This window comes from Chaetura pelagica, unplaced genomic scaffold, assembly GCF_000747805.2.
Source record: "Chaetura pelagica isolate M959 unplaced genomic scaffold, ChaPel_1.0 scaffold141, whole genome shotgun sequence".
Lineage (NCBI taxonomy): Eukaryota > Metazoa > Chordata > Aves > Apodiformes > Apodidae > Chaetura > Chaetura pelagica.
The window spans coordinates 560,898-573,999 of record NW_009952059.1 but is presented as its reverse complement, the minus strand read 5'-3'; the positions used below and the strand labels follow the sequence as shown (position 1 = coordinate 573,999).

The 13,102-nt window shown below is 41.6% G+C and overlaps 1 protein-coding gene across 1 annotated transcript in view; it reads right to left on the bottom strand.

Annotated features, from left to right (window-relative positions):
- The window catches only part of RELN (reelin), a 257,122-nt gene that overhangs the window by 70,640 nt on the left and 173,380 nt on the right, over positions 1-13,102 (bottom strand). The window contains exons 24-28 of the mRNA XM_010004142.1: positions 7,260-7,397; positions 6,429-6,615; positions 3,518-3,723; positions 1,655-1,826; positions 1,074-1,274 (exon numbers count right to left, since the gene is read on the bottom strand). Coding sequence (XP_010002444.1) covers positions 1,074-1,274; positions 1,655-1,826; positions 3,518-3,723; positions 6,429-6,615; positions 7,260-7,397 — 904 coding nt within the window. The remainder of the gene's footprint in view (positions 1-1,073; positions 1,275-1,654; positions 1,827-3,517; positions 3,724-6,428; positions 6,616-7,259; positions 7,398-13,102) is intronic.

Here is a 13,102-nt window from a genome sequence, read left to right as displayed (position 1 = left end):
ATCAAACCTACAGAATGGAGACAGTCACTGAAGCAGAGGAAAGGGCTGAAGAGGCAAATAGCATCTTTTCCAGGATAAATTGTATTTATATATTGAAATATTTGGGGGATTTAGACAGTTTAAAGTATAAAACTACAAGCAATACTCACTCAGAAACTTTACTGCAATCCCTCACTTTGTATAGCATTTAATTAGCATAACTTTTAGATGAAATTAGATTATTTTATAAATCCCATTATTTCTAACTAACTTTCCTATTTATAGAACTGTGGGAATTATATTTGAAAAGTTGCCTGTAAACATCTGATCTCTTTAATAATTCCACTTGTAAATTATTCAGCGTCTGTATCTCCCAATTATGTAAGGACCATGTATTTGTGGTGAGCTCATTAAAATTGCATTGCAACCAACCTCCAGAATTCACCAATGGGATTTCATTATAAACTCAAGAAAATTTTGATTAGGGTTCAGAAACAAGAGCTTGTCAAAGCAAATACACTTTATTTGGAGCCCATATTGATGTATTGTCAGATCACTGAAATTTTTGTAAGGCCTTTAAAGAAGAGAATGCTAATTGGAGCCCATACTCATTGACACAATAAAAGTAAATTATATGAAGAAAACATGGTTGAGTACAGAGCAGCTTGTAAGTCCTTAAATAGTTTACAATACAAACAATGTACGCAAACCACATTGGAGCTTTTGTATTCATGGAGCTCTGGATGGGATAAATCCTTTTTCCCTTGACAGTGCAATAGCATTTCCTAGTACTGACTTGAATATAATAATGGTTACTTCAGCCCACTTCTGAAATGGATTGAAGAACAGCAAGCTTTTAAACTTCTCCAGAGGGGTGGAAAAACTTTCCTACAACAAGGCTTTGGCTATACTTTTACAAAGCAGCATGATATTTTATGCTGTATGAATTAATACTTATGCTCTTCACATCTTTTTTTGCTGTGGTATAATATATCACCTTGTTCTGAACTGTACCCCCAGTGATATCTTGCAACTGTTGACTGATACTTTTTTTTTCACCTGATATTCTTCAGGGATTTATGTTTAAGGAATACCTTGAACTGCAGGACGTAGCCAGGCTTCAGAGCTAAATCTCGAGTCACTGCAAACCGGTCTCCATCTGATTTACCAAAGAGCATGGCAGAGGGGGTGGCAGAGCAGAAGCTTTCATTTTTGGTCATCCCTTCATTGGCCAACATTAACCATACACTCATCTGGTTCATAGGATAATCAAATGCTGGCTTTTCATAAAAGTTCTGTTAGAAATGAGAAGAAAAACAACAAGTACTATCACCTTGCAGTATGACTTCAGAATAATTTCCAAAATTATTAACTTCCAAATTTTGCAATTTGTATTTCCTGTCATTAAAAAAAAAATTGTAATTTCCAAAATTTACGTCTTGACTTTTTGAGGAGATACATAATTGCATCTTCTGGAACAATGATTAGAAGCCTGATGGTTTCATGGTAAGACCCAAGTTATTCCCACATAGGGAGGCACAGCTGCAAACATTACAGGTGTTTCTTTAAACACACCAAATGTTTTCAAAGACAATGACATTAAAAGCAAAGTCCACTAATAGAGAGGATGCTTCCTGTTTTCTGGGGATGCCCACTGCCTGCTCTTGCTTTTTACCTGTGGTAAAGTGGGATTAACAACAGGAATGATGTGCTTCTGCTTCTCTGACAAAATGATGATGTCATCAATGGCCCACTGATCATACCCTTCCCCTGAAAACATGGGCTGCCACCAGCGGAACCTTGTGCATGGTGTCTTAGCTGCAGCTGGCAGCTCCAGGTAGACAAACCTGAAGAACAGAAATGCCAGAAATTCAGAAGAACTTTAGGGATAATAGTTTGTAGAGAAGTGGGATGAACACAACTGAACAGAGAAAAAGACAGGAAAGAAAAAGACAGTATATATCTGGCATGTAGGAGTCCTCAGAAATCCTCTGTGTATTTTGATATCTATTTTTACACTGCATAGAAGCCTTCTTTGTCCTTGTTGTCTGTGGAGAATGTGAGCTCTTTAAGACAATGGCTATTTTTTACTCTCATTACTATATTGCTTAGCACAATAACGAACTGATTTGAACTCTTCAGCTTTGAATTAAACTGTTCAGCTGATCCACGTTCAGCAAGTCTTAATGTTCTTCTGGTGCCAGCATGTAATAGTGAAATATGCTGGCAAAATTAATTTCTCATTCTCTTCTGCTGGTTAGTCCTATTTGTAGACAAAAGCATCCTTCTATTACAGTGCTATAGATTATGTAGCAGAGTTTTCTGCCGTGGATAAAAATATTTCAGCCCTCCTACACGGATCTTCATAAGAGATCTTTAGATCTTCTCAGATGGTTTGCTTCATGTTCAACTAAGGAAACACTTTACAAAAGGATGTTAAATAAAAGGTGACGTTTCAAACCTAATGATACTTATGTTAAAAAGTACAATAATTAGTTTCTTGTTCAATCCTTACAGGTATGCATCAGCCAACTTACATACATGCATTTTTACATATATTCCTTTCTATACTGTTTTATTATACCATATGTTATTTTGTACCATGGACCCTACTTCACTTGCTGGTTAGGCAGAGAGAGGTGGAGAAATTGTTCAGGGCTACAGGGAACCTTCTTGCCCAGAGGATTCCTAGATTTATGTGTTGGAAAATAAGATCTAGACCACATTTGAAGCAACAGAAAAATAAATATGCACAGTAGGGACCATCAGTCTTGCTTACTCAGAGTGTCAAATGTTTTAGCTAAAAATAATGCATTGGATGATCCAGTATTGAAGGTTTCAGTCTGTAACTTCTTTGTTGGATCTGTCCTGTAGTTTTGACAACGTAGAAGTTAAATGAAGTTCAGTGGTTTTATACTTCCAAGTGCCTAGATAAGCTTTAGAAAAAGGCAGTTTGCTGAGTTACAGACGTCTGAGAAGATTAAATTATTTACATATTGAAAGACATGAACTATAGATAATAGAAATAATGTTAATATTTATGCAGAAAAATGCAATTAAAATTTTCACTGGCAACCTATCCTATGGCAAATTTGAAATGCTAAACATTATTTATTCTCCCCCTTAAATATTTTTTTTAAGGACTTTCTGTTGTATGTGGCATTAATGTGTATTAATTAGACCTGAAACCAGAGTCAGAAGAAGTAATAGATTTCTACACCTCTTTTGGACAAGTTCTGTATTTGCTTGCTAGTCTCTTGCACATATTATAATTTCAGTCATGTTTCACATGGGAGATGAATGATAAGAAACTTTATATTTTGCTTCAGTTTTTTTTAAGGCCCACTTTAATTAGATTTCTCCTTCCTAGTGACAGGAGTTTACTGTGGCAGCCTGGAAAAGCTTCCATATAATGATGTCTTTTAAGCATTCTAACTTGAAATAATTATTCATGTTTTCGCAAGTTCAGAAATAGGTGTGTTTTGGGGTTTTTTTAAGAGCTGGTGCGATCTGGATTTAATTTAGACCAAAATTATACCTGGGTTTGCTGAAGTCAGAGAAATACATCTCTGCTAGTAGCTGCCAGTTGATACCACCATTATTGCTGTACTGCAGCAGCACACCTTCTTCTCTGCTGTCCGGTTTATTGCATGAAGAACTGTCTCCTCCTATCTGGATGTAAAACTGGACAAAATCCACCCAAGTAGTGTCCAAATCCCAGCTTACCAACTGTCTTTTTCCAGCCTACAATACAAAGAACAGAGGGGGGGAAATAATATTAAATATGACACCTTCACTACGAATAGACGTATTTAAAGTCAAGCACTGATGAAAATTGCACAACAAATGCACAACACAGTGGACATAAAATTTAGTGTTAACTTGACACTACTCCCCAAGATGGGGCAGGACTGACAACACACCTACTGTTTTTAATTCCTTAAAAAATCATGGGCTCCTGGCCATCTCCAAGCACAAAAATCTATCAAAAAGGAAAACCTGGGCTAAGTTATAAAATTATGCTTATGTTTTAAGTAAAATTTATGTTTTTCCCTGTGTCTTGCTTGTACATGCATGGTCCTCCTGACAAATTTCAGCACAAATTTGAGATAAACAAATGGCACGATCTATCTGGATACAAGTACCAAGATTTATGAGCTGAGATTTAAAATACCATCTATGTTTTTAATAAGATGATAGATGGGTTTAAATCCTGTTCCACACATCACCTCTTTCCGCTTCCTATCCAGTTCACAGTAAACTCATCACAGATAAATGTCTATTGCTTTCCTCCTCAGAATATTCTGCTCTGCTGATGTTACAGCCTTGGTCCATAGCTGAATTGTAGACTTTACCAAATAGGCTGTGTTACACTGCTAGAGTGATTTCTGGAAGCTGAATGCTTGTCTTTCTGAAACTCAGTTAGCTTACACCACCAATGACAACTAAAACCTGTGAAGAATCTGTTGACCCTCATAAAACTCACTTAGGATATAGTCATACTGAATTATGCCTGCAGTTTTGGCTTCTTGGCTTATTCTCAGCTAAGTAAAGCCCTCCTGGATGGTGCTGTGAGAGGGAGATGGGCTCAGTCTTGGGTGCAGCCCTGCACTTCCTAGTGCAGCTCCACATGGCTAATACTGGCCAAGGGGACACTGATAATCCCTTGGTAGTTGTTTTCACAGCTTCTTTTGGAGACCTATGGGAATTTGAAATGCTCATCATCGAATCTAACTAGTAATAGATAATAAAGATGCAAACACTCTTGTTTTCCTGTGGGCAGGTGTGTCCCAGCTGGCTGAGGATACCAGACATACTGACCCGCAGTGGATCAAAACTATTGCAGGTGGGTTTTCCATATCTACACTCCACAGCAGCTCTGCCTGCCGAAGGGTTAACTACAGAACCAGGTTAATTGAGAAAGGGCACCAGTGGCATAAAACCTCAGAGGAATTGCAGAGGCTAATTGAAAGAGCTTGGTATTGCAAACATGCCTACAATTGATTAAAATGAGTTGTAAACCAAAAGATAGAGGGGTCGGCAGAACAAAGCCAACATTAATTCCAGCAGCAGTAACTGATTATGGCAGCAAACATGACACATTCAAATAAAGAGTGGCTATTTGAGAAAATGCAAAGAAATTGAGCCTGTGAATATGAGCTCCCAAAACAATACAGAACAGTTGGGGAACTATAAAAGTATTTTTTAATTTTCTACCAGAATGGCCACTAGATGCCTTAAAAAAAGATCTAAATAGAAATTAAATAAGCCACATTCTGTTGATGGCATGCAGACTGCAGCTACTCAAGAAATGAATGATAACCTAACCCTTAGAGATCAATAGAAAGAAGCCAAGAATTTCTAAATGAGTTTTTCACTCCTCCTTAGCAGAAATCAGAAGAAAGATCGTAGCAGGTTAATTCTAATTTAGCAAACGACTTTGAGAAACTTGGCATAAGGAACTGAGCCAGAAGGAAAAACATCTAACAGAGAAGACGATTATATAAAAAAAGCCAATTATCACAATTAGCTAGTTATACTGATTGGTCTATTATGAAATTTTCAGTGCAGAGCTGCATTTCCAGGGGAGCTGGATGTGAGACTCTGTTAGAGTGCTGAAAATTATTTGATGGGTTAGATTTTTGTAATGAGGTAAACGACACAAAATTACACAGCATTGCGTCTTGAGTTATTCTTCTGGGACTAATCTGGCTCTCATGGCAGCAGTGGCAGTTTGATCAAACCTTTAAAAGAGAAGCAGATAGCATTTATACTTTTTCTTTCAATTAAGAGCAAAACAAAAAATAGTACCAGACCCCAGGAGCAACAATAAAAAAATGAAACTGTGATTACAACACATAATCTTAGATCTAGTCATAAAGATCTCTATTTTAGTTATAATTGTGATTAATTAGCAGAATTCCCTATGTGTCTTTCATGCTCTATTATTTCTGTCTGCAAAGTATCCAACGAATAAAAAGAGAATCCTACTGCAGGGTAGCCAGTTCCTACAAGTCTGGAGGAGTTGTTTTTTCACTAGATTTGGTCCTATGTCCTCAATTTCAGCTGCTTGTACCCCAGAAAGCCAATGTTTCTCCATCCCTCACACAGAACAGAACAAACAAATGGGACCTGGGGATTGCTGAGAAAGAACCAAGTCTTAAAACAGAAAATGCACAATTAGACAGTATGAAAGTATATGCTTCCCAGCACATTGGTGATTTTCTTCCTTCCGCCACAGCTCATATTTCTTGGATACATAATGCACGTGTCCCTCCGTCCTTTTTTGATTGCTTTGTTCTTTACCTGCAGAGCACAGCTGCACTCTTTAATGCACTTCTCATACTGCATGCTGTTTTCTGCCACCTTCCTTTGCCATCTAATCACATCATGCTCCATTCAAACCCACATGATGTGCCTTTCTTGGTCTTAACATCCCTCGTTACTACCTTGTTGAAGTACAGCGAGGAGCCAGATGAGATGACTCCACAGCCTTCTTCAGGCTTGACAATCTCTCCCCCAATAATTTCCTGCCACTCTGTCTTCAGGCTGTCTGAGTTCTCAAAATCAGACATGACAGTCGAAGGAAGGGGATTTTCAGGCTGACATTCAGTACCCCGAAACCCTGAGTCACACCTGGAAGGAAGCATAAATGTAACAAGCTTTTAGACTTCATTTGATGCTGACAATTACTGGAGGTGGAGCACTGACCTTTTAAAATGAGATGTGAAATAATAAATTATTCTGGGATTGGAATTTTGGATTCTGGAAATGAGCTTGTATAACTGGGTAACTGGAAACAAGCTATATCTTATTTCTAAAAAACCCCTGCAGTGTCCATAAAGTTCAAAGCAGGCAGGCAGCTGCTGTGCCCTTGGTATTGCACCCAGCCCGACAGGGGCTGCCAAGCAGTGCTGAGCTGATCCCTGGTGTCCTGCTGGCCCAGTGAAACAGCTCCAGCACTGCCTGGTCCCTGGTGTCCTTGTGAAAAAGGCTGAGGGGTCACCAGGACACCTGCAGCAGAGCAGCCCTGTGCCACTGAAAGCTCTTCCAATGCCTGGATCTGTCAAGGGTATAGATTCTTGGACAGAGAGTTGCAGGGCTACCGGCTGTTAACGTTGCTTGAATGGTCCAATTTCCCCAGTGCTTTTATTCTTTAGCCTTTCATCTAAAACTAAAGACAACAGTCAAAAACCCCAAACCGAACCAAACCGCAAAACAACAGGATACCTGAAATATCAGAAGAGCTTTGTTAAGAAGAACTGGCAAATGTTTTGTACCTGCAAACGCCGTGGTCACACCAGCCGTGCCCGCTGCACATGTTGGGACACTGTTGTCCAATGTAGATGTTGTCCAAGGCCCATTCATCTTGGGCTGTGTAGTAGCACTGACTCCAGCGGAAGCGGGTGGCACTGGACCTTAAAACCAACAACAAAGATTTAAATTGTGATTCTTTACAGAACTGCAGGGGGAAAAAAAAAAAAAAAGACAAAATGCAATAATAAAAAATAAAGCTGATATCACAGTCGCAGCCCAGTCTGCAGATGGGCACAACCAAAGACAGAGTTTTGTAAGTGAACAGTCTAGATGATGCCACTTGCTGCACAGGGCTATATCGTGGACTTTCCAGTCATCAGTGTCATTTCTGAGGAAGACTGCAGAGGTGTTACAGGGACTGTGTATATTAAGCTGAACATATCAATGAATAGTATTAGATTTCTATTGCATGCCATTCTATGGCATGAGGGTAACAGGATGCAAAACCAGAAAGATGGATCTAGTGCATGACTTTGATTTTTATATTTTTGGTCATAGTTAACAGGCTATAAGTTGTATAAAAAGCTTTCTTTTGATATGTATTATATATTACAAAAATATGTGACATTGAAGTTCCCAAGTGTATGCATTTCTCCCCTTTGAATACTGGTTATTTATTACTGATTAATATTGGTTATTATTATTGGATGCAGAAATTTCTTTTTGTCAGGATGAATCTAAACTAGGTTTTGCTCACATATCACTGGTGACAATACAATCACCAGTTTTTGACAACGCTCCTTTTTCATAGCACTTATTTTTTTCCAGATTTTAAATAGCTTGCTGTTGGCCAGCTACTCAGACAAAATCTATAACACCCAAGGTTTGTGGTAGGGAATAATTGGATTAGATTACCTGCATATGTATAACTAAGCTCTGGATATCTGTAATATACTTCAAGTGGGAAATCTTGCTGTAGTTTCTTCTTTTCAGTTAAATAGTTTCTCTTAATCAACTCTAGATTTCTTTATTATAGTGGAGTCAGGTAACATTATCTGTTTTAAAAGTGCTTGATGTTATCCCTCTAGGACATCATCCAACATGATATGGACATTTTCCATACTGAGTAACTCCTGCTAGCCAAGCACAGCTGACATCCACCACCCTCAAAAAACAAGGCTTGAAAGAAACTGAATCATGAGTAATTTTTTGTCACTGTCCAGGCTGTCCAAGCTGCCCAAGCTGTCCTGCCAACCTGTGCACATCCGACAGGTTACAGGCATTGGCTAGTGGCAGCTCTCAGCTGGTGGGTGCAGGAACCCTCCAATCCATGCTCATGCCAGAATGAGGTTAAGAAAAAAAATATTGCATATGAAGGGAAACAAAGCCAGGAAATCTTTCATCATGCTGGAGCAAAAGGGGCTGTGCCAGCTTCGTGACAGGTCTGGGAATAAAGCGGTGGTGGACTCAATGTGGGCACTAAGCCTGTGTTTCAGAGATGTGGAGGAGATGGAAAAGGAAAGCAAGGCTGACTGCAGAGAAATGAGCATCAGATGTTAAACAAGGACAGACCCATGACGGGCTCAGGGCTGACTTGGTGGGCTGAAAATAGAAGCAGGAGACTGCTACAAGAAGTAGGGGCTTCCTTCCTAGCTTATTTCTTAGCTAGGCATGATGGCATAAGTTACAATGCTGTTACTTTAATATACAACCCCCTTATCCTCCCCCACTCCCCCCTCTCAAAAAAGAAAAAAAAAGTAGAATGACCTGTTAAAATCAATATTATAAAGGTGGCTGCCACCTGCTAGGATGTATGGAAGTGGAAAAATGTTTAGAGATGGCCTGTGCAGCTAAAATGGTCAGTACAGCAGAGCAGTTGCATGCTACAAGCATACAAAGATTATTTTAGTATGTGCTTGGAGAAATTTTTAGAATAGCAATTTTTTTATTTCTTTAAAAAACAATTGAAGCTGCCTAAGGGCTTGATTTTAAATTCATATGACCCTTGTTGTCTGTTTTAAGTATCAGCTTGATATTGAAAATACTGTAGCATTTTTACAGCATGCAGACCTAATCTGTGGGGCAGATTTGCCGATTAAACACTCCCTCAGGATAGAATCTATTGATGGGTTACATTACAAGAGCTGTGAATTATCCATTAAAAGTGCAAAATGTCAGTGATCTGCACAAAGGACTTCCTGAGCTTGCATAGGCACAATGGACAGTCAATATTCACCACAATTATTTACGGTTTATTTTCTGAGTGCTCTGAAGCCAGCACATCACCTCAGCACCACAGAGAGCCCTGACGGAGACCATGTGCTTCAGAAAAATGGTAATGACTGGTGTCAAGTCTCCTGTGCACTGACGAAAATAACAATAGTGAAAGCAAATAAATGTTTTATAGTGGGCAAAAAGCCCTCCAGCACAAGAATACTGTGTCATGGAGGTTGTCCGGGTGAAAGGAGGGAGACCATCGCAGCCAGGCTCCTCTGGTTTTCATTAGTGAAGGCGTGTGGGCAGAGGTGGGGTGTGCAACTCTGCAGCCCCCGGGGTGTTAACAATAAACTGGGGGGATTTACAGCAATACAGGGGCAATTGGGACACCCCATAGAGTCCCTTGGTGCCCATCGAGTGGTGGTGCCCCCTGAGCACAGGTCCCAGCGCTGCTCTGTGTGGCATCCAGCCACTTCCTGGCCACTGCCTGACGCCAACATCACTGCAGGGTGGCTGTGTGGGTGCTTCATGGCTGGTTTTGGGGCACCAGGCTCACACCTGCCCTACACAAACAGTGGGGAGAGCCCTCCCGTTGGGTGATTACAAGGTACACCTGCATGCCCAGGGGAGCATACAGCCCCTCCGTGGGGCTGCTCCAAGGCTGGGCCCACACTGCCAAGCACAGAGCTGACACCAGGACCCCTAGTGGGGCTCACATGGGGTTCTCCTGAGCAAAATATTTCCTTGAACAAGCTGAAAGTCCCCTTCCTGCAGGAGGGAGCTGCCCAGCTGAAGGGGACTGTCCCCCTGCCCGGTGCAGGGCTCCGGGCCACACTGCTGAGGTGGCTCCATCTTCCCCCCCAGCCTCAGATGTTGGCTGCACGTCAAGCTAAGGGCGAGCTCAGCTCTGCCTGCTACTTAGAAGCTCCCTCAGATGGAGGTGGCGATGGAAGGAGACTTTCCCTCATTTAAGTAGAGGGGAGGAAGGGAGGAGTCACGTTGCCACCTGGAGATGAACATGTGGCTAAAATGGAGGTGTGTGCTTCAGCCGGACGGCTGGGGACAGTCCCCAGGCAGCCACATCCTAGCGGGCTGGGTTATGTTTAGCAAGACAGACCCTGCAGCTGCGGGCAGGAAAAGCCCTCTCGGCTGCGGATTCCTCTCCAGGCAAGGGATAACGTGTGTGAGGCTGAATTGCAGCTGCAAATGCAACAACACTGAAAATCCTGCCCTGCTCACCGCTCTTGAAAGCTTTCCAAGGCTGCTCTGTACCTCAAGGTAACACCATCTTAAGAGGATTATGCTGTTAAAAATGGTAATCAACAGTTTTAAAAAGGCCATGTTAATTAAGAGAATAAGGAGCTGAGTGTCAGCTGCATTCCCAGTGATAAAGTACTAGTTTTCTGGACAGTCACCACTTGGACAGCTATTCAAATGAGAAGCATCCTATCCAGGAGCTATGAAAGCGTTTTATTACAAACAAAATAAACCTCCCCTGTCTGTCATATTTCTTCCAAGCTTTTAGGGTCTTTTTAATGCTACTGGAAGGCAGTCTGGCCTCCTGATGAGATTATATCTAAGTCAGGTTGATGTCAAATAAAAGTCACTGTTGTTTCATGACATTTTGCAAAAGCACAAGGAAATCACGATGAGCCCCAGATGTATTGTGAGTTGATATGATGTTCTTTCTGCTATAATTTTTTTCAGATATGTGATTTAAAATAAAATAATTGTCTTCTCTCCTGGTATTAAAAAACCTAACTATCTAATGCAAATTTGTAGATGATAAAATTATATTTGCTACCTTCCGAGTTACCATAATTACATTTACCCAATTATCCTGAAAGTCTCATTCAGTCATTAGGTGTTGATTTGTTTATGAAGTCAGCAACTGACAGATGCTTGTATCTCATTAAGGCCTGTTCATATGTAAATGCCTGCCATAAAACTGAAATTCATTTTCATCAGTGTTAAAAATGTTCAGCTCAAGTACAATACAATTTCAGCAAGCAAGTGCATACATTTCATTTCTCCAACACAGCTTTCACTGTTGTAGCAGATTTCCTAACATCCCAAATCTTGGATAACACAGGGACCTTGTAAACTCATGTGTGCCAGATGCAGAACATCTACAGATGTGCAGAAATACCAGCACACCCAGAAAGTTTTATAAAATAAATAGGTGCTGTTATGGGCTTCTTGGGCACAGTAATGCAGCCTGATGTTAATTGTTCACCCAAGGTGCAAAATCTCAGGAAAGAACTGTGCGTGCAGGGCCGAAAGCTTGTGCAGTCCTAGCAGGGCTGAATAGAGGTGCAAGGGCATGTCAGGGCTACTGAGGGTCTGAGCAAGATTAAAGAGGCCTCAACTGTGGTCTAAGTCCTCATTTAGGTCGTTTGCTTCCCAGAGCCATAAGCACGGGGTGGGCTGTGTTTCACAGCCCTTGTCTTATGGGACTAAACCAGAAGGAAAGTTCCCAGAACCTCCTTCCTCATGCCCTTTTTTTTGGTGAAGGCCAAAGACTTGCCTTTCAGCTTCTGCACTGGTTTCCTTGGCCATTACTAACTTTTCACCCATGTTTTGTTTTTGTTTTTTTTTTGCCACAAGATGTGGGTGGGGAAGGGAGAGGAGCAGGAGGGAGAGCTCACAGAATGGCTTTGTGGAGCATATTAGCTACCAGGCCCCCAGGGCAATGTCCTCTGTGTGGCTAGGGGAGTGGAGGAGTACATAGCTCCCACATAAAGGCAGAAACTTGCCCTTTGTTAGTAAATATGCTTCCAAAATACAGAATCCCAGAATCTTAGGGGTTGGAAGGGACCTTGAAAGATCATCTAGTCCAGCCCCCCTGCCAGACCAGGGTCACCCAGAGCACATCACACAGGAACTTGTCCAGGCGGGTTTTGAATGTCTCCGGTGAAGGAGCCTCCACAGCCTCTCTGGGCAGCCTGTTCCAGTGCTCTGTCACCCTCACAGCAAATAAAGTTTTTCTGATGTTTACATGGAACCTCCTATGTTCCAGTTTGCACCCATTACCCCTTGTCCTATCACTGGACATCACTGTAAAAAGCCTGGCTCCATTGTCCTGACACTCACCCCTTACATATTTATAAACATTGATGAGGTCACCCCTCAGTCTCCTTCTCTCCAAGCTAAAGAGACCCAGCTCCCTCAGTCTTTCCTCATAAGAGAGATGTTCCACTCCCTTCATCATCTTTGTGGCTCTGCACTGGACTCTTTCAAGCAGATCCCTGTCCTTCTTGAACTGAGGGGCCCAGAACTGGACACAATATTCCAGATGCGGCCTCACCAAGGCAGAATAGAGGGGGAGGAGAACCTCTCTTGACCTACTAACCACATCCTTTCTAATACACCCCAGAATGCCATTGGCCTTCTTGGCCACAAGGGCACATTGCTGGCTCATGGTCATCCTCCTGTCTACCAGGACCCCCAGGTCCCTTTCTCCCACACTGCTCTCCAGCAGGTCAGCCCCCAACTTGTACTGGTACATGGTGTTGTTCTTCCCCAGATGCAAAACTCTACACTTGCCCTTGTTGAATTTCATCAGGTTTCTCCCCACCCAACTCTCCAGCCTGTCCAGGTCTCGCTGAATGGCAGCACTGCCTTCTGGTGTGTCAGCCACTCCTCCCAG